Consider the following 22,040-nt stretch of genomic DNA (forward strand, 5'->3'; position numbering starts at 1 on the left):
CACAAGATTTTATCTGCAGTTCATCATGTGACTCTACTACTGATGTATGATTAGTGCGTGAGGGTGACTCATCACTATTTTACTTTAAAAAACATAATGCTATTCTTGCCATAAACACTGGAGCGTGACAGCCCAATATCATTAACTTAAAATAAAACAATACCCGAAAATATATCGCCAATGGCAGTAGAGAAAGTGAGCTCCCCAGTATAGGCACACTGAACACAAGGGAAATTAAAGTTCTTGGGCACTAGGGATTCTCAGAAAATATTTACATTGCCCCTACACTGCAAAACCATCATTCATTTAACTAAAAAAATTAAAGTAAAGTAAAACTAACGAAATTTTAATTGAAACCTGAAGTGAATTAAGTTAAAAATAACATTCTTCATTAAATAGCGTTAATGTTTGTGTAACTTACAAAACTAAGTTAACTCCACTTAAAATTACTAATAAAATGCGGCCTAATTAAGATTATTTTTTAACCTAAAAATGTTTGTTTGTGTTAGTTAAATATTTTTGATGAAATTAGTTCAAACAGTTTTTTGAGTTAAATAAATGTATCTGGTTTTACAGTGTAAAAGGATTCCAGTCTTTAAAGAGGATGAAAACACATGAGTAGATAGAAAAACAAAAGACTTTCACATTTCTAATTATTCTCTAAATACTTATTTGACACATTTATTGTTTTTTAACCAATACATTCTTCAGTTGTGTAACAGATTGTATCTGTGCAGCAGTCATTCTGGCCTTCTAGTGGTTGAAGGAGCAGAGAGGAGTGTCAGTGTGCTGGAGAAGAGTGAGGGAGAGATTGTTTGAAAAAGGCATACCTGTACAGCTGCACCTGTCGAGCAGGTTGGATCGGATGAGCTTTGTGGGTGGGGGGTTCAGAGGGTGGGGTCAGCAGCACAATTACAGAAGGAAGGAAAAAGGAGAGGAATCTGACAACTGACAAGCAGATACAAGGATTAACAGGAGGAGGAAAGAGTGCAGAGAGAGAGAGAGAGAGAGAGCGGCACTGAGACAGGCTTGGATCCGTTTACCGCCGCTAACACAGACCACATCTCTGAAATAACCTCAGTCCTTACAACAGGTAATGTTAAAGCAAGGTAGGATCACGCTGGAATCCTCTCTATTCAGTAGGAACCCATGTGTCTCACATGTTGTCATATTATAAAGTTCTCTTTTTGGTGTCTGGACAGTATGTGGTTCATGCTAATGGCCTAACCTGTTGTACATTTGCAATACACCTTTGTCTGTTATCTCAAAGTATGTATGAGATAACAGACAATAGTGAGAACAGGTACTTACAGTAATGCTCCATCCCTATCAGGAAAAAGGCTGACCGCAGTGTTTGTTATGTGTCCAGTAAAGCATTTTTAGTGTTTGATAATTGTTCTATTATTAGAAGCATGATTGTGAGTAGCATGTGAAAGAATGTAGAAAGCCATTTAATGTGTGGATATGTGGGATCACTGATTACACTATTATAATCTCTTGTTCCTACAGTGGGAGAACACACTTGCTTTGGGCGATGAATATTTTAACTCAAAAAGATTGTTGAAAGGGATTACATCAAAAATTTGTAGAAACTAATAAATTAGAAGAAGCCAAAGTAGCACAAACTCAATTTTGTAAATTACTTTTGAGTTAATTACTTTTTACTAGGTACTAGGTATTTTTGTTTTGTAGTATAAATAAAAATTACAAAACTATCCAGTGTCCCCTAAAATTACTAAAACTGCTTGATCAAGAATTTTTTTAACCCACCAAATTAAATTTCAATGTAATCAGTTTCAACAATTCTTAAGTGAATTTAATTTATCTGGTTTTACAGTGAATGTAATGCCGTGAGAAAGAACGGCAGATAAAACGGGTGGGAACCAGGCACTGGGGTGAAATGTTGATTATTTTAGGGACCTGTGTACATTGTTTCACCATGCAGAACTCAGCTCATGACTGATTCCTCAATATATAACAATGTGCGGAATGGTACTGTTGACAGGTGGTGTCAACCGTACCATTCAGCACTGTAGTTACAGCTCTGTTGCATAAAACTACACTTCAGACAGACCAGAGAAAGACGTTTAAATAAGTATTAAAGCTGCAGTAGGTAACTTTTATAAAAATAACTTTGTCATTATTGCTGAAACTTTCCCTATATCGTGACAGTAAAACATGAGACAGATAATCTGTGAAAAAATCAGGTTCCTCTGGCTCCTCCTAGTGCTCCTAATGGCATTTACAAGAATCCACCGGGCCTGAACAAAAAACCAATCAGACTTGAGACAGATGGGCGATCATTGAGTCTCATTCCAAGGGTGTCAAATACAGACGCATGTGGGAATGAGACTCCACAATCAACTGTCAAGCTTCAAACCTAAAGTTTCTTTAAATCTTTCTCAGCTTGGTTGTTTTCATGTTTTCTTTTGTATCAGTTCTTTTGTGAGAAACGGCATCGGTATTCGACAACCTGGGACATGGATTTATTAATTGACAAATACCTTGTATAAATTTGAAAATGTTTACAACAAAAATGCTGAATAAAGGTTTTTTATCAGCGCATAAACATTGGTAAACTGTCAAAATATAATTTTTATCACTTAAAACAACAATAATTATAGTAATTTGACAGATGGTGACTTTTATAACGGTTCTATAACTTTTAAAATTCAGATTAAAAAGAGAAAAAACAGCACTCTACTGTACATTTAAGCCTGATTATTTGTATTATAGCAGTGTTTTCTTGTATGTATAGGTAATTTCATTGTTTTTACATGTGTAAATATCTTTAATTAAACATGATAGAGATGATATATAGATAGATGTCTATACTTAATCCCACCTGGATTAGCTCACAACTCTGTAGGTGGTGATTCAGAGGCCTAGAACCAGGCTTAAACCAGCTATCTTTCTCAAAATAATTAAAGCCTCATTAAGTATTTAAATTCAGGAATATGTTATGGAAGGTTTCATTGATTTGTAAATTCACCTGAAACTAAGAATTGTTCTGTTTTTGTTGCCTAAGAATAAAGTGTTTTTAGTGGGAGTGGGTCCTCTTCTATGGAGTCCCCCATGTTGAATGGCCATGTTTCTACAGTTTTTTTCTCCTACACACACGGAAGGCGCTTTACTGTAGATGCCACTAAATCCTACGTTTTTTTTATCACTGGGAATCATTAATGATTGTCCATGTACACCGATCAGCCATAACATTATTGGCACTGACAGATGAAGTGAATAACACTGATTATCTGGTTATCATGGCACCTGTCACTGGGTGGGAAAGATTAGGTGAACATTTAGTCCTCAAAGTTATATATATATATTATATATTATATATATTATATAATGGGTTGATATGGATTTGAGCAACTTTGACAAGGGCCACATTGTGATGGCTAGACGACTGGGTCAGAGCATCTCCAAAACTGCAGCTCTTGTGGGGTGTTCCTGGTCTGCAGTGGTCAGTACCAATCAAAAGTGCTCCAAGGAAGGAAAGGCAAGCCACCAGGGTGGTCAGAATGTTATGGCTGAATGGTGTATATTAGTCATTTAAAAGCAAATTGCTTGAGGTACTTGCACAGAAGAAACACATATCGCTATGATCACTATGTTCAGGTTGTTTACTTCATACCTCACCAATGGGAAACTGGTGCTACCTGTACTGCAGCTGTGTGTGTGTACTTGTGTTTTGGACATGCTAAGAATGCTGAGGAAAAGGTCCCCTTTCCATTCTTTAGATCCATACAGGTTAGGGTTAGAATCAGATTTACAGTAGCTTTAGGTAGTGGTTCAGATTGGTTTTAGATTGAGGTAAGGCGACAAATACATATAATACACGGCCCTTGCAGGTAGCTGTGTGTGTGTGTGTGTGTGTGTGTGTGTGTGTGTGTGTGTGTGTGTGTGTGTGTGTGTGTGTGTCTGTCTGTCTGTGTGTCTGTCTGTCTGTCTGTGTGTGTGTGTGTCTGTGTGTGTGTGTGTGTGTCTATGTGTGTGTCTATGTGTGTGTGGGCTGCTTCTTTTCAGACATACAACAGACAATGAGAGAGACAGACAAACATAATTAAACTAATTCAGCAATTACACTGCTTAACAAGTGTATCTCTGACACAGCATTTTAGCTGCTAAATAAACAGTTGGTGATGCACTGTGCACACACAACACAGTGCCTGAGCCACAGCAAATAACGTAAGTGTCTCACAAGTTATTAAAGAGGTACTCCGCCCTAAAACGTGTTTTTGAAGTTGTAAACTGAATTATAAGACTGTACTGTTATGAGTACTGGTGTTAATATTGACATTCTCATCCAATTCATAAAAATCTGAATTTCATGGCTTGAAAAATGGCTCAACAAGACATCTACTGTTATAAATCACCCTGAATCTCGGAAGGGTTCGGGTTCGGGTTAGGGTTAAAGGGGGCTAGTTATAAGACTCCCAAAGTTGAGTGGTAAAACAAAAACAGCTAAAAATCTTAATTGTTTATTGATAAAGGCTAAATACATACAATTTAATAATTTAAGGGGTACTTTAGTCAATAAGATATCCTCTTTTTTTTTTAGAGCTTGTCCCCAGAAAAAATGAATCAGGTCTTAGTCCCAAGTTGTCAAATACAGCTGCTTGCTCAGTGGCCCTCTGATCACAATATGGCACTGTAGGTACCCCTCTGTACAGCCATATCTGGTTGCACCCACCCTCAAAGTCAGGTGATGTAGTATAAAGAGTGAGAAAGTTCACAGGGTGAGGCGCAGGGTATTCGGTTGCTTGCAATCTGCAATCTCACCATTAGATGCCACTAAATCATACACACTGGTCCTGTAAGGGGACAATCTGGTGGCTAATATTTCTGAACAGAGAGAAAAGGAAATGTGGATGATGACTTGCAGGTTTGTTGCCATATTTAACGTTCTAATGATCACCTCATGGTCAACAGATGGAGTCTAAATGTTCCAACCAAACCTGAATTTCCTGATCTTGCGAAACCACTCACTTGTATTGTTTCAGTTAGGAGGTTGGTGTGGGTGTGTGTAAGTGCAGGAGGCGTGTGTGCAACACTCACTCCTACAACTGAGGCAGTTCTTGAATCAGGTTAGTAGCAGGATTAGTTTCAGCTTAGGTGACTGTAAAATAACATCATAAAAATACAGTCATTTTCTATAATTAAAATACAGTCTTTAGCTTTAATTTGACATAAAATCTTGTGTTATTTTTGGTCTTTTTAATGTTTTAAGATATCTACATATGTAAAAACAATGGGCTTAAACAGGGTTTAATCTACAGAAGAGTGTTGTTATGTTATTTTTCTTATTTTAATCTGAATTTCAAAAGTTATAAAACAGTAATAAAAGTCATTATCTGTGAAATTACAATAATTATTTCTGTTTCAGTGATAAAAACTGTACTTTGAGACTTTACCAGTGCTTATACACTGATAAAAAGCATTTATTTAATGTTTTTGTTGTGAAAACATCCATAATTATACAAGATATATTTCAATTAACAAACAAATCCATCTAAAACTACAAACAAATACTGATTTTACATAATTTTAGAAATGTATTAACAGTATTGAACTTGAATTTAACAGTTTAATCTATTAGATTAACAATAAATATCAACAAAAAATGCTTTGATCTTTTTATGTGAAAAAATGAAATAAGCAGTCATTTTAGGATTATTTACAGTTACAGATTGTTCCTCTTATTTTTCATTAGACATGTACATTCATAGGCTATTTTTGTAATTTTATTAACATTGCAATGTATTAATTATAAATACAGAAATAAATCTGTAAAATAAAACCCCAGAAAATTTACAGATTTGTTTTACAGTGTAGGACTAGATTAAAGGTCCAGTGTTTAACATTTAGGAGGAAATGTAATATAATATTAATAGGTATGTTTTTATTATTGTATATATTAATGAGAATCGTTTTTATCTACAGAGGGAGCAGGTCCTCTTCTATGGAGGCCACCATGTTGAAAGTTACCAACGTAGTCCTCCTGCCACCAAATCCTACAATTGGTCCCGTTTAAGGACTGCTCTGTCTTTTTGGGAGTTCCATCACCAAACACCTATAACAGCGTTAGTCCTAAATTCCCCTCCACTCTGTAGATTGATTACATAAGGCACTTCATGACCTTGCACCCAGTTACATTTCAGATCAGATGTGGCGGCTGTGGCAGAGTGGGTTGTCCACTAATCCGAAGGTTGTTGGTTTGATCCCTGGCTCCTCCCGCCACATATCGAAGTGTCCTTGAGCAAGATACTGAACCCCAAATTGCTCCTGATGCTGAGCATCAGTTTCTGTATGTGTATGAATGAGTTAGTTTCTGTTCGATGGACTTTGCTATTATTGAGTGAATGTGTGTGAAAGGGTGAATGTGGCATGTAGTGTAAAAGCGCTTTGAGTGGTCGGAAGACTAGAAAGGTGCTATACAAGTACAGATCCCTTTACCATTTACCATCTTCTTGTTCCTCATTCCACTTTACATCCACTCCACTTCTTTACGTCCTCAAATCTTGGCCTTTTACCTATCCCCCGTTCCAACTGCAAAACTAAAGGTGGCTTTTGTTGTTTTAGCCGCAACCATCTGGAATCATCTTCCCCTAATAATCTGGACTGTTTTAAGCAGCTCCTTCAACTGTTCCTTGTGTTTATTTAAAGCAAGACCTTTTCATGTGTGTAAATGTGGCCCGACAGTATTTTGCATTACCATACAGAACCTGTTTGAGTTGTTTCTTACACAAGTACGGAAAATTAGTAGATTACAAAAAGGATCAGACATCAAGTATGTCACAGTGGTTATATATCCTGAATTACATATTTCTTTCTAAAGCCAACACTATTTCTCTTGCAGTTGGATGGCCATGGCATTGGCTACTGCCTTCCTATCTGAAGACCAGTTCACCTGCTCGATTTGTCTGGAAGTGTTCAACAACCCAGTGTCAACACCATGTGGCCACAGCTTCTGCCAGGCCTGCATCTCCTCCTACTGGGACAGAGGAAGAGGAGGAGGGGGCGCTGCCAAGTCCTACCAGTGTCCCCTCTGCAAGGAGTCCTTCCGCAAGCGACCAGAGCTTCATATCAACCGAACCCTGAAGGAAATCACTGAACAGTTCAAGTGGATGGCCAGCTCTGGACTTTCAATGGATGGAAGAGGTGAAGTGGAGGATTCCAACTCACACCCTCACCATCATCATCATCACCCGAGCCTGTCTCTGGCCCAGAAGCCGACTGAGATGCCGGAGAGCATCTTTGCTGAGATGATGACTCGTTTTCAGCAGCTGCAGACTCCTGGGGGGTCTGCTCCCACCTTTCTCCCTCCCAGTGACTCTCACCCACTAAGCCCCAGTCCAGTCAATGCTCACCTGTCTTTCCAGGCTCAGAACAATGAGTACAACGACCTGCCTCCACCCTACTCACCTCCCCGCAGGTACCAAACTACACTCCTTAGTTGATATTTAAATAGGTTGGATTTAACCTTATCTGTAATGCTCCACAAGGAAAGGATATTACTAAAACACAGAGAAATGAAAGTAAAGTGAAGCATAATCATGTAGAGAGATTTTTAACAATTATTCATTTTCCTGCAAATTATTATTTTTTTTTTACAAGAGGCTAAGCCTAATTTCAAGGTTCTATATGGGACATCACTGTCACAGGATGTTGCACTAGAGCACCAGCATCCCAGAACAAAACTAATTAACAGCTACAGCTCTCCAGACTCCATTGACAGACCTGCAAGGCTGTTTTTGTCATCATAAAACACACTTCATTCAAACTGAATTTAAAAAAAATAAGTCTTTCCACAGTCTTTCCAAAAATCTCAAACTCTAGTGTAGTCCAAATAAATTGACCACATTAGATGTGAAAATATTCTGGCACTATGCCTCAGCCATAAAACAGGTTTCAAAGGCTGCAACTCTACAAGTTGTTGTTTTTGCCGCTGTTGATGATCAGTGTTATAAATGTTGAGTTGAAAAGCTGCTCTAATTACTATTTTTAGATGAACAATGGGTCAAATGAATAAATGTGTCATCTGTAGTGTCCCAATTAAGGAGTTCGGTCTAGACCTGCTCTATTTTGAAAAGTGTCCTGAGATGACTTCTGTTATAAATTGGCGCTATACAAATAAAATTAAATTGAACTGAATTGAATTGAATCATCATCTGGTTCTGCACTTCAAGACTAGAATATTTTTTTCTGAGATTCTTAGCCTCTTTCAGCTTTTGTTTTGGTTTTATGGCCTGTAATTTGTTCTTTTGGTTCAGTGTCACAGCTCTCATAGGAGTGCCAGCAGCAGCAGGCAGCTGTTTTCAGTTTTAAAAAAAGCCACTGTTCACCACCTGTCCAGCACCAAACAGCACACAGACAAATACTTACTGGTAACAAAGTTGAGGATTTAGCAGTTAAGAGACATTTCTCAGAAGTTAGACCAAAGCAGAGTGGGATGGAGAGGCCCCATTGGTCAGGTCCCATTCAGCCAAAAGAGCATTTGTGAGGTCCAGTACCGGTGTTGGACGGATGGAAGGCCTGGCTTGTGATTCCTCATTCTTTTATAGGCCTCGCTTTGTGCCCAACTGGCTAAATTGTCTTCGTATCCTGTAACATTAAGAAAACTCTTCAGTGGAACTAAGTGGTGTAGCCCAAACCCTGAAAAATAGTCCATCATCCCTCCTCTACCAAACTTTACAGTCAGCACTATACATTCTGGTGGGTGGTGTACAGTATCAGCCAAGCTCACATTAATCGATCAGACAGCCACATAGTGAAGCATGATTCAACGCTCCAAAAACAGAGTTGTAGCATGCGCTACACTACTGTCTGGCATTGCACATAGTGATGCGAGGCTTACACATGCCTGTTCTAAATTCTAAATGTTTATCTGTTGGAGATTTCATGGATTGTATGAATCTGTAAGCAATGGGTGTGGCTGAAACACCTGAATTCAATAATTAGTAGGGAGTGTCCACTGACTTTTTGCGATATGGAGTACATCAAGTGCGTGTGTGATGTTCAGCTTGTTTTGGAGCTCAGGCCCCAAGTCTAAAAAATTGTTGGTTTTTTTTATCTTTTATTACCATATCCCATAAAAATACACACACTGTATACAAACAGCTAATATAGAGTAGCAAACACATAAGCTCACATTTATCACATTATTGGCTGTGGCTGTGATAGCAGCAAAACTGACAGCAACCTCAACAACAATATCATGACTTGATATTAATGTTACAACAGGTACACTCTGAGTGGCCCCAGTGACTCCTCCCCCAGTCTGCCTCTGTGTCCCATCCACCTCAGAGCTCTGGAGTTCTTTTGTCGGACTGACAACACCTGTGTCTGCAGCGTATGTGTGGAGGCAGCAGAGCACCGATTGCACCACGTCATCCCTGCCAAAAGAGAGTGGCACATCAAGAAGGTATTTATTTGTATAGTTGTCTAACTAGGAACAAATCTGGTGTTTTCACTGCAACTGCATTATCACAAGACAGATTTCAACGAGATTATTCAAACATTAAAACATTTGTGACTTTGTCTTGGCTTGTCTGATCTAGCTACAGACAAAAAACATAATGATCATTTGAAAGATGCTATAACCACAAAAATATCCTATACATAGATAGTATACGGTGAGGGCAGGGATCAGCAATCTTTACCATGAATAAAACGATCTTAGCCAAAAAAGCAAAGTAAAATCTTTCTGGAGCTGCAACATATATTTTTGAGCCTTATAACGCTAATTTCTCACTGCAGATCAAACATACCAGTAAACCAGCAATGTTGGTGGCGAATGCAAACAAATTTGTCCATGCACTATTATCCTATATCCTGACAGTAGGACATGAGACAGATAAGCTGTGAAACAATCTGGTTCTTCTGGCTCCTCCTGGTGCTCCTAATGGCATTAGGTGATCAGAGCTGAGAATTCCCAGTGTCCCAAAGCATCAGTAGCTGATGATTTGGGAATGAGACTCAACAATGGTAAATGGCCATCTAACTGAGACTAATGCATTCATACACATTCACATACACCGATGCATCAGGAGCAATTCGGGGTTCAGTATCTTGCTCAAGGATACTTTGACATGTGGCACTAGGAGCCGGGAATCGAACCAACAACCTTCCACCTTCCGGGGGACGACCCGCTCTGCCTCTGCGCTACAGCCGCACACAATCAACTAGCTTTCTCAGCTTTGATTGGTTGTTTTCGTCTGAGCCCGGTGAATTCTTGCAAATACCATTAGCAGCACTAGGAGGAGCCAGAGGAAGCTGATTGTTTCACAGATGATCTGTCTCATGTTCTACTGTCAGGATATAGTGAAAATATCAATAATATTATATAATATATAATTATATAATATATAATTTGCATTTGGCATAGCTAGCCTAGCTAGGGAGACTGAAGACTAGGAGCTACCACTATTCAGGTTCACCAAAATATAGAGTAAAAGACACCAGGTCAGGACATAACGTATAATGTTGATTTTATTTGACAAAATGCTAAAACCTTTTTATTTGGTTCGTATTGGCTATGCCTTACACACACACACACACAAACACACACACATTACATTACGTTGCCAGTAGTTGCCCCTGGGCTATGGTATGTTATATATGGAACAGGTGCAATACCGCAAAGATCAATACAAGCAATCGTGCTCTTTTATAGCAAAATGTGCAGTCCGAAATTTAACAGGTGGGAAAATACATTAAAATATTGTAAAATACTGAAGCAACAACTGCCAAATGTATGTTCTCTCTTTGCAAACAAATGAACTTGAACAAGAAAAATGCTTATTGACCATCTTATACTCTTTTTGCAGCCATGGAAAGTCTATTAAAGCTTTTATATCACACATAGTGTATGCACATCTGGTCAGAATATGTGACAGGCTTAGGATAAGGCTTTTAGTTATAGACACATTTAGGTTGATCCTCGTCCTTTTTTTGTCCTCTCCAGTCCCAGTTAGGTATTTCAGAGGTGGAGCTGAAGGATCTAATCGGTGTCAAAGAGAGGAAAGTGGAGGAAATACACACCTCCTTACGAGAGATACAGGTGAGTTTTCAGTCTGTAACAAACTGGATTATTTTTCAGGTTTAGAAGTTTGGAATTATTGTCCCATTTATTGTTTCCTGTGGCTGTGGCTAGGGAAGTAGAGCATGTCGTCCATTAATCAGAGGACTGGCGGGTCGATTCCCACTGCAGGTCGAAGTATCCTTGAGCAAGATACGGGACCCCAAATTGCTGTGTGAATGAATTAGTTTCCTTATGATGAGTAGTTGGCAGGAGCCACTGGGACGGGGTATCTTTGGCACAGGAACAAGGCAAGATGTCTTTCACACCACAGGGACTCTTTGGAGACTCAATCAATCGTCAATATGATAATCCAGTCTGAGTGTTATTTATAATCCCATGAGGATTTAGGATGTTTCTCCAAGAATTCTTCTCAGCACTATTTGTCAGGGATTAGTCCCCAACTTGGCCAGTAAAACATACTTCAACACTGTAAATGTTTTTAATAGTGCTGTCAAATGATTAATAAATTTAATCGTAATTAATCGCATTAATGTCATAGTTAACTGGCAATTAATCGCACATTTTTATCTATTCTAAATGTCCCTTGATTTCTTTTTGTCCCATTATGTTTTCTCATTTTAATGCTCTTATAAACATGGAAAAGTGGATCGGCTTGCTTTGTGCAAATGTTGTTTTTATTGAAAACAACATTGGCATATACTGTAGTGTTCAATTTCACACTAACATTCTCACTTGGAGCAAATAATCTCTCAATGACAATCACACAATGTAACACTGTCCATCAATAAAAGGCTGAGAAAAATACTAGACCCTCGTCCTCCACAACGTTAACAGGCCTACATGCAGTAGCCACCCATTTAGCTATGGCTGCAGTAACTTTGTTCTTAGTTGTGGTATCCATGAGCTTCTGTCTGAAGTCATCCATTGTCACTGGCTTTGACGAGGGGGCAGAGAATTCACATCAGCTGTGTGTTTGGCCATCAAGTGGTATTTCAGACTGGACGTGCTGCGATGATAGCTCAGTTCACAACGACAAAACACACAGATCACTTTGGTCTTGTCAATGGAACCATTTGGCAACTTTTTAAAAGTAAACTTTCCATTCAGAATATTATTGGCATTCATTTCGGCGTCTCGCACTCGCCATCCACTCAAAACGTAACGTCTACTACTCTTAAACAAGTGTGTGCGGTGTGCCTGTTGTTTTGTTTCCGGTCTAGCTAGATCCGGTGTGGTGTTGTAGTTTTTCTAACGTTACTAGTTGTTGCAACTACAAAGTGTGCTAGGCCAAAAAGAACGTTAATCTCGCGATAAAAAAATGTACGCCGTTAAAATGGGTTTGCGTTAACACTCTTAATAACATGTTTAACTGACAGCACTAGTTTTTAAATAAACCAATCATAATCCATGATAATTTACATTTCTTCTTTAGAAAAAACTCAAATTTTCAATTGCAACTATTTAATTTTCAAGTTTGCAAATATTGGAAAATCAGGTTCACAACTGAATCTGAACTATTTTTGAAATACAGAATTGTTTGTAAAAATTCTCTAACAAAAGATTATCTGTCTGCAAAACTTTTTTTAGTTTATATCATATCATAATCAACTTGTCTCTTTTAGAGAAAACCTGCCGTGAGCTCATAAAAGTATCCGACATGACAAACTTCCAGTGGGTGCCTTTAAGCAGCTCCCATTCTTTGCTGTTCATCTTGTGTTCAGGCTGCTGCAGAAAGAGAGACAGAGGGAGCGGTTTGTGCCTTCTCCAAGCTGATCTCCAGTGTGGAACGCTGCCAAGCTGAAGTCTTGGAGGTAAATAACACTGATGTGGGAAGTAAGTAGAATCTTATAACAAAAACTGAAAAACTCAAGGCCTTTTAATTTTTTGCAGCACACTGAAACAGCTATTCTTTTCTTGTTGAATGCATTTACTTTATGCGTGTTCTAGTAATCCATATTTTGATTATTACAAGGTCAAAATATTACTTATGTGAATGTATGAATACCTATTTAATGTGAATAAATGAAAACTGTGAGAAGTTGTTATTGAAACTGATGATGACGGACGTGTTTCTGGCAGTTCACTTTGAGGGTGCAACATATTTATTGAAGTAAAAAATGGAAAGTTCTCTGACTGTTAACAGACATTAGCATTTTGAACACTATCATAAATAAACAACCAATCAGAGCCAAGAAAAATAAAAAACAGCTTTTGGTTGGAAGCTGGAAGAAAGTTGATAATTGAGTCTCATTCCCAGTATCAGTATTTGAGCAGAATATCTGTCTCAAGTACTACTGTAAGCATATAGTGAAAGTTTCAGCAAATATGACAAAAAGTTATTTTTATAAAAGTGACCTACTGCAGCTTTAACTAGGCTACATGGTGTACATTTGTCCTGTTCTTCCAGGTGATCGAGATGAGTCTGCGATCGGCTGAGCACAGAGCTCAGAGCCTGCTCAGAGAGCTGGAGGAGGAGATAGCCGAGCTAAAAAAGAGGAGAACAGCACTGAGCCAGCTGGCAGTGTCTGAAGACTACATACACTTTCTCAAGGTATAGATAAAAGACACAGGAGCATACAAGAAAACACAGAAGAGATAAACATGCAGGACTAGTTATGGATTCAATAATTAATCCACTATGAAATTAATTACATTTAAAGTGAGATTTCCATGTCTTTTCTGATTATAAAGCAGGTCTAGGCGCTACATAAGCACTGTGACCGCCCATACACCCGGCTGACTCGAGCAGGGCTCAGCTGTCAGTCATTATGTAAAACCCCTTTTTATAGCTTCAAATAGCTAATTAAAACCAAACTGATCAAAAAAAGGAACATTTGAACATACACCAGTGTGATGAGAACTTCCTCAAATGACAGAAACATCTTTGGATTTTTTTTGTTTTAGTTTGGCCCTGTCTCATCTGCTAACATGGAGGCAGCAGGCTTTATGACATATACTGCAGTCAGCCACCAGAGGGCGATAAAGATTTGTTTTGGCTTCACTTTTGGAGAGCTCATCCACTCATTAATATAATGAGCTAAAAGGCAACACAGAACCGCCTGTTCTTGCTCCAGAGAGAAGCGTGGGAGAGGAGATGTAGTTTTAATGACTATACTAACATTTGAAATCACATTAATCGGAATAGTCTGTGAATCACCCCAGATAAATTAGAAAAATGATATAAGGAATAATGCGTGACAAGCTGTGCATTATCAGGAATTAATTGACGACGTGGAGGCCAGAACTGTGCAACGCACAGCTGATGAGCCACTGTTCCCTGGAACTACTTTGCAGGTGTCCTATAGCAGGTATTAATGGACACCCAGCAGCCAATCAGAATCGAGTATTCACCCAGACCATGGTATACATTTTCATTAGTGACCTTTTAGAGATAAAGTGGCATAGAGAGTCTGAAAAGTCACCAGCTAGCAACGCTGAATGATGCTTGGCACAACTAAGCCGGGAGGAGTCATGCACTTAATGTTTTGCCTAAAATGCAGTATGGGAGAGTGTACACAATCCGTTACCATATCATTTATCAGGATGCTGCTACTTCCAGCAGGATAACAAAGTCATTTTAACACATATGCATTGAATCATTACTTGGAATTGGCCAACCGTAACCAGTCCAAGTGTTGGTATTCTGCTTTGAAAGGAAAAAATGGTATGGTAACAACTCTAAAAATTGCCCATTGTTACAGTTATGTTTTACACTGTAAAACTACATAACTTAATTTAACTCAGAAAGAATTGTTATAAATCGACTGATATCAGTTGATAGAAAATTTTAAGTAAAACTAACTTAATTCTACTAATAAAACATTCTTGATCAAGTAGCTTTTGTAAATGAAGTGACACTGACTTAATTTTGTAATTTGTATTTGTACCTTGAAAACAAAATAACTACTAAAAAGTAATGTTTCTGTAATTTTCCAAAATGTTGTTTGTGGTACCTAAAATTTTCAATCGAATCCGTTTCAAACCATATTTTTGAGGCATTACAGTGTAACAATGGAAATAAATTTAAAATAAATATGAAATAACCAGAGACAGTGCTCAAAAAAGAATGTGTGTTTACGCCCTAGAATTGGGCCACGAGATGATGGACCTTATTGTTACTGATAAACATATATATAATTATATATAATGATAATGATATATAGTTGTAAAGAGGCTGACATATATCTGTTGTTTTGCTTGTAAGATTAGTTTGAATATTTTATAGATCAGTGACCTGGACATTCTCTCTGACCTGGTACTCAGGAGTAACATCCATATTAGCCGACAAAACTACATTTCCAGATCCCACAATCCTCTACCATTTTTCTTATTAAAGCACTATTATTCAAAGCAAAACAACCATGATTCTGTTCTGACTGTGGTCCTTGCCTCATCTCGACTGGACCTAACTATATATTAGTCTCTGTTTACAAGCTCCAACAATTCATTTGGATACTATGATGTGACAGTCTCTAAAAGCTGAGGTATTTCTTTCAGCCTGTTGAAGCCCCCTTCTCTCTCTCTGCAGACGTTCCCCACCCTGTCCACCTTTCCACAGACAAAGGACTGGTCCGGTGTCTCTGTGGCATCTGAGCTGACCTCGGGGGGGATTCTCAGGACTGTCAATGATATGATGGAACACATTGTGGAAGAGATGCGAAAACTGCCAGAAGTCTGTAAGTCCTCATTTACACCTAAGCTGGAGCAAGTAAATATGTTGAAGGGAAACATTCTGCTGTCTAAAATCTGAAACAGAATTTATGATCAGACAAAAGATGGAACTTTAAATGTTGTGTTTTACAAGCTTCTGCTAAGCTTTTACAACCAAATGCACCAACTGAACTGTAGCAGCTACCATGTATTTTTGTTCTAGAAGCTCCATTTGGCTCCTGCCTTTGTGGTTCAGAGCTCTGATGACCATATGTTCTCTGACTGTACACAACCCAAACAGTAGTAACGCTGTCTTCTATAATTGGGGCGGCAGTAGCTCAGTGTGTAGGGACATGGCTTGGGAATCGGAAGAGCCTAACCCTAGCCGGTTCAAGTCCCACAGACCACAATATGCAGTGTGGACTGGTAGCTGCAGAGGTGCCAGTTTCACCTCCTGTGCACTGCCGAGGTGCCCTTGAGCAAGGCAACCTAACCCCAAAACCTGCTCATGGTGTGCCGCTAATGTTGCAGCCCCATCTCTCAACCATCTCTCTCCCCTTTGCATGTCCACAAGTGCATGAAGTGTGCATTTCAGCCGTGTGTGTGTGTATGTGTACAAAAAATAGTGAAAAGAACAATTTCCCCCTAGGGAATAAAGTATATCTTCTTCATCTAATTAACAGGCCAGCGACCCTCATTGGAGCAACCTGTACCCAGGCCCAACCCAAGTAAGATTCTGATCAGCTAACAGCACAAAATGTTGTTTATTTCAAGCCACCCTGCCTCCAATTGAATTCAATTAGTCAATAAATCAATACAACCAAAACAAGAAAGTAAATATATTCTGTTTCTTTGCAGAGATAAGGAGGGTTCAAGAATATGCAGGTAAGGCTTATAGTTCTTTTAATGTTATCTTCATTGGTTACACTGTCCATTAGTATAATCACCAACAGGCTTGGGGAGTAACAGATTACATCTAACTCAGTTATGTAATCAAGATACCAAAAAAATGTAACTGTAATTATTGAAATTTTTGATGAAAAAATTATGATTTGAGTTGAATAATCTTTCCATTTTCCTTTTTTTTGTTTCTATTGTCTTTTCCAAGGTTTCATTGTTCAGTTGGTTTATAACATACGCTATACATATCTATACTTCTTACTGGAATTTCTTTTCTCTTGTTTATTTTGTTTTGAGGTAATCCAAAAGTAATGGGAAGTAATCAAGTTACATTACTTTTTTATTGTTATACTTGGATTAGGTTAGACTACATGTTTTAACAGGTAATAAGTAACTGTATCAGATTACATAAAGTAACTCTCCCAACCCTGATCACCAACCATCACTCTCTCAATTTGTCAGCCAACATCACTTTAGATCCCCACACGGCCCACCCACGTCTCGTCATCTCAGTAGATGGGAAGCAGGTGCACTGTGGGGACCGCCATCAGCCGGTACCAGACAACCCAGAGCGCTTTGATCGGGTGGTGTGTGTGCTGGCCCGCGAGGGCTTCAGCTCAGGACGGCATTACTGGGAGGTAGGTGGGACACAGTGTGAAGCTGTGTTAGCTCTTCAAAACTGGTGTTTAACAAGTTTCTTAGAAAGACATGTCAGTAAGACCAAATATCATACACAGCTGCAAAGATTTAATGCGGCCAATAATGATTGATGAGGAAAAGGTTCAGATGGTTGATGATTTTAAATACCTCAGTACTGGGCGGCTGTGGCTCAGAGGCAGAGCGGGTCGTTCGTGGGTTCGATCCCCGGCTCCTGGTGCCACATGTTGAAGCATCCTTGAGCAAGATACTGAACCCCAAATGCCGTGCATCGGTGTGTGAATGTGTATGAATGAGTTAGTTTCTGTTTGATGGACTTTGTCATCACTGTGTGAATGTGTGTGAAAGGGTGAATGTGGCACATACACACACATGTAAAAGCGCTTTGAGTGGTCGGAAGATTAGAAAGGCGCTATACAAGTACAGGTCTATTTACCATTTACTAGAGCTTTGCATTAGTTTCAACCGTGTTTGGTTGGTCAGGTGTAATTAATGAGTAAATGTGTTATTTATTCTAATTTGCACTATATTATATGCCCTGTGTAGTTTACTTTAGTTTGTAATAAACTATCTAATTTATTTATTTAAGCAGAAATTCTGAAAGTGGTCAGAAGTGGGTTTCCTCACTTTATATTGACCACAGTGTTGCTGACCAGCTATGGTCATAACATCGTGTCCAACATAATAAAAAGGAGGCTGTCCCTGTTTGTATTCCTCACAAGTCTATGAGAAGCAGAGGCTTGTATCCACTCTGTTCCACTATTTTAAGAAATTAAAAGTCTCACATTTGTGTTATAAATAAGAGTCAGACACACTTTGCTACTCTGAGCTCTGACTAAACTCAGTTTCTTCAGGATGGTAGCCTAATAGGACAAACTTATTCATTACCACAATATTAGCCACCACCAGCTCCACTAGCCCAATCCAGCCGATGGCGATAAAAGGGCAAAAAGGACCGGTCAGCAAGACGTAAAGGTAGACTAATCAGTGGTTCCCAAACTTTATCTTTAAGGGACGCCTTTGGTATCGTTGAGTCAACTGACCCTTGAAAAATTACTTAATCTTATTTACATTTCATTTAAATTCGATGCATAATAATAACAGTAGATAATTTATAAACTGAACAATGAACCCAAACAGTGAACACAATAACTTCAGGAAGCTTGTGTAAAAAGAGCAATTCAGGTGAATTTTTTGCAGATTTCTTCTTCTTTCTGAATATTGCATTTTACTGGGGGTTTTTTTAACAATCATACAGACTTACTAGGCATAGTCTTTGACAAATTCAGTGCTTTCTTCTCCATATCGTTTTGTTAGCTCTTTGTTGTTGCTGGTTATCGGTTTATCAGTTAATCAGAGAGTAAAGGCTCTCTGAGTAAATTTAGATCTTGAATAATAATCTAAACTTTAAATATAAAGAGTTACTTAAGTATAAAAACTACCTAAAATCAGCCCTGCAAAACCCCGCAAAACCCTGTGAAACTTTGCCGACCCCCAGAGAGGGGACACTAGGCTGCTGACTCTGAACACTTGCATGGCTATAACTATCACAGTAGCAGCAGGCCTTCGAACATCGAGCAGACTTCACTAAATGTTGTATTATGTTTATGAAAATGCATCAATGTTTCATTTTAATGTTTAATATTGAAATGTTTATGTAATCATTTTAATTGTAAGAAAGGAAAAATTATAAGGAATTTTGGGGGTGAGGACAGGCCATTTTTTTAAGAGCACCAAGTTAAAAAACACAATATTGATTCACTTAAATAGACAAACCCATTTCTAAAAGCATTAATGCCTTTCTAATAAACAGTGTAACACTTCTAGAGAAATTAAAAGACGTTTTTATTAAAGAAAAAAATGAAATGCTCAGCTTTAGCCTGTTATTCATGTTTACTATGTGCTGTATCATACTGACAATGCCACTGTCAGCATCTTGTTGTAACATGTTCTGTCCACTAGAGGGCATTCCAACATTCCAAATAGAGAATAGGCAACCACGTCATGGCACATTGCATTCTGGGTAGTGGTCACCATACTGAAGGATACACCTAGTTGTGTACATTCCTAGATTACAGCAACCACAAGCACACAGCGACAACAAACACAATGATGCAGCTATGATTCTTTGTGTTCAAAGAATGTGCATAGTTTGTTGTGTGTGATGTGCCGATTCTATGTCAAGATTTAATGTTTAATATTTCAGATTCTCAGTACTTTGGTACTAGCATTGTGTTCATCAGTGTTTGCTGTGTTGGTAAATCAGTAGGCTGATTCACTGTTGGTATAGTGGCACCATCTGCAGTCAGATTGGGAAAATACATGTAGGTGGTTGTGTCTATCATAAATAGGTTTGAAACTCTTTATATCAAAATCACAACTAAGGCTTTTCCATAGGCAATCGTTTAGAATACATCACATACAATCCCATCATTTGAGCAGTAGTTTTTGTTAAGAGTTTTTCTACCCAGTTCACCTCTAATACTCTTGGATTTCAAATCTAAAATACTAAATAATTAAATTAACAGATTCAGATTTGCAAAGAGATTGTAAAGTCACTAAAGGTCCAGTGTGTAACATTGAGGAGGATCTATTGGTAGAAATGGAAAATAATATTCATAGGTATGTTTTCATTAGTGTATAATCACCTTCCATGGAATCCTCCACGTTGAACTGCCATACCTCTACAGTAGCCTAGATGGGACAAACAAATGTTTTTTGCACATTTTGTGGCCTTTGTAGTTTCCTCCTCTTACTGCAGTGCAAGTGTCCTTGAGCAAGATACTAAACCCCAGATTGCTCCGGATGGATGGATTAGTTTCTGTTTGTGATGAGTGTTTGCCGTCACTGTGTGAAAGGGTGAATGTGGCATGTAGCGTACAGTGCTTTGAGTGGTCGGAAGACTACAAAGGCACTATACAAGTACAGTCCATTTACCGTTCCTTTTTGCTGGGAAGGGGAGGGTGAAACGAGGGTAGTTGCAATCTGCAACTACATCAGTAGATGCCATTAAATCCTACACACTGGACCATTAATATCATTTTGGTCAAAGGTAGCAAATTCCATCACAAATGGATAATTTGACTTTGTGATGTGCAAATTAATACCAATATAAACCTGATAAATTGGAAAATCAATGAATTGACCTGACTCTAACTCCCCCCAGGTGGAATTTATGCACTTTCTACAGTAAACTGTCCCACACTGTTTTTCTAGGTGGAGGTGGGAGGAAAGACTGACTGGGACCTGGGAGTGGCAAGCTGGTCCGTCAATCGGAAGGGCAAAATCACTGTAAGCCCCGTCCATGGCTATTGGTTCCTCAGTCTGCGGGATCAGAGTGACTACGCCTTCCGAACAGAACCCTCAACCAGCCTGACCCTCAACCTTAGACCATCACGGATTGGAATTTATGTGGACTGCGATAAGGGACTGGTGTCCTTTTACAACGTTGAGGCCAGAGTGCTCATATATACATTCACAGATACTTTTCCTGACACCATCCATCCATTCTTCAGCCCATGTACTAATAAATCAGGAAGGAATGAGGCTCCAATAACTATTTGCCCTGTTGACAGATTGACATGAGTGAACCATTTAAGGAGATCTTTGTACTGTAATGCAAAGGGTTTTTTTGCATCGCGAATTGCAAATTACTAAAGATATTGATCAAGAATGTTTTTTTTATCTTACAAAGTTAAGTTAATTTTACTTACATTTTCAACGTAATAAGTTTTAAAAATGTTTTATGTTAAATTAACTTATCTGATTTTCCAGTGTAGTAATGAATCCCTCATGCATCCTGTATGTTGGGCAAAGATGACCAGAAGTACCTCTGATCACAGCAGCATTTCACTCCTTCATTGCAATCGGGTAGATAATGATTGGCCCATTTGTTAACTTAGGTAGTTTTAGACTAGGGTGCCACTGATGTGCCTGTGTTAGCCTTGGCTAATGTCAATACTTTTAGACTGAAGTCAGCAGTAGCCAATATTTCTGATGTTTGGCCCTGTTTAGCCCTGAAAGTTTTCAAGTATTCATGTTTAGTGTATCTTATGGACATTTTGATTTTCTTTTCAGAAACGGATAGTAAAAAACAAAAAAAGTGGTTATGTGATTTTTGTTTTACAATAAAAAACATTTTATATATATATATATATATATATATATATAAATGTTAAGACATTAAAGAGGGATGAGCAAAATTTTAAGAAATGGTTTGATTTTTATGTTTCATTTTGTATAACAAAAAATAAAATCACTAGGTAACGGGACGTGACACACAACAAAATGCAAATTAGCTACACTAGCAGCACCACAAGGCTGTAATTTTTAAGATAAAAAATTAAAATATATTAATTGATGAGATGGCTTAGCCTAACTTAAGCTCAAAGCTACCATTTGCATGTTACCAGCATATTAAACATGGTCACAGGTAGCATGATAGTCATGGCAAAGTGACACTTGTTAGGATTAGGGTAAGAATGTCAGGGTCAGCCAATCAGAGGCAGAGAAGTGCTGGTTGTGACTTTGCATCCTGTGAAAAAAAAATTTTGCGCCTGGTTTAAGCCCCGCCCATTCAGAGTACAGCTACAAATACAGTTAGATTTAGTTGGTTGAACAGATACAGATTGTAGTTTACTCAATTACCTTATTAACATGTGGCTCATCGTGTTAACATTTAGCATGTTAGCATGCTCAGGGTTCCGAGACATTGTCTATATGACACCAACAAAGAATTCACTTTCTGCGCCATGCGTTTGTAGAAGCTCTGCATGTGTCCCAAGGA

General features: G+C 38.4%; 1 protein-coding gene across 2 annotated transcripts; it reads left to right on the forward strand.

Moving 5' to 3' along the window:
- Positions 1 to 937: 937 nt before the first annotated feature.
- btr01 (bloodthirsty-related gene family, member 1) lies at positions 938 to 21,372 on the forward strand. Of its 2 annotated transcripts, XM_051386408.1 has the most exons (11): positions 938 to 1,093; positions 6,863 to 7,438; positions 9,247 to 9,427; positions 10,970 to 11,065; positions 12,769 to 12,858; positions 13,455 to 13,598; positions 15,576 to 15,723; positions 16,381 to 16,425; positions 16,556 to 16,582; positions 17,060 to 17,235; positions 20,471 to 21,371. In XM_051386408.1, exons 2-11 carry the CDS (start codon positions 6,867 to 6,869, stop codon positions 20,837 to 20,839), a joined length of 1,848 nt encoding a protein of 615 aa, XP_051242368.1. In that variant the 5' UTR covers positions 938 to 1,093; positions 6,863 to 6,866; the 3' UTR covers positions 20,840 to 21,371. The 2 variants fall into 2 exon arrangements, with proteins under 2 accessions (XP_051242368.1, XP_051242369.1); XM_051386409.1 differs by lacking the exon at positions 938 to 1,093 and having other exon boundaries at positions 20,471 to 21,372.
- Positions 21,373 to 22,040: the final 668 nt, after the last annotated feature.

The sequence above is a fragment of the Dicentrarchus labrax genome, unplaced genomic scaffold, assembly GCF_905237075.1.
Source record: "Dicentrarchus labrax unplaced genomic scaffold, dlabrax2021, whole genome shotgun sequence".
NCBI classification, from domain to species: Eukaryota; Metazoa; Chordata; class Actinopteri; family Moronidae; genus Dicentrarchus; species Dicentrarchus labrax.

Coding starts and splice junctions, on each gene's coding strand:
- btr01 (XM_051386408.1), top strand. CDS start 6,867: ATGGCCATGGCATTGGCTACTGCCTTCCTATCTGAAGACCAGTTCACC. Junction 13,599..15,575: donor ACTACATACACTTTCTCAAG/GTATAGATAAAA, acceptor CTCTCTCTGCAG/ACGTTCCCCACCCTGTCCAC. Junction 15,724..16,380: donor GCGAAAACTGCCAGAAGTCT/GTAAGTCCTCAT, acceptor TCTAATTAACAG/GCCAGCGACCCTCATTGGAG.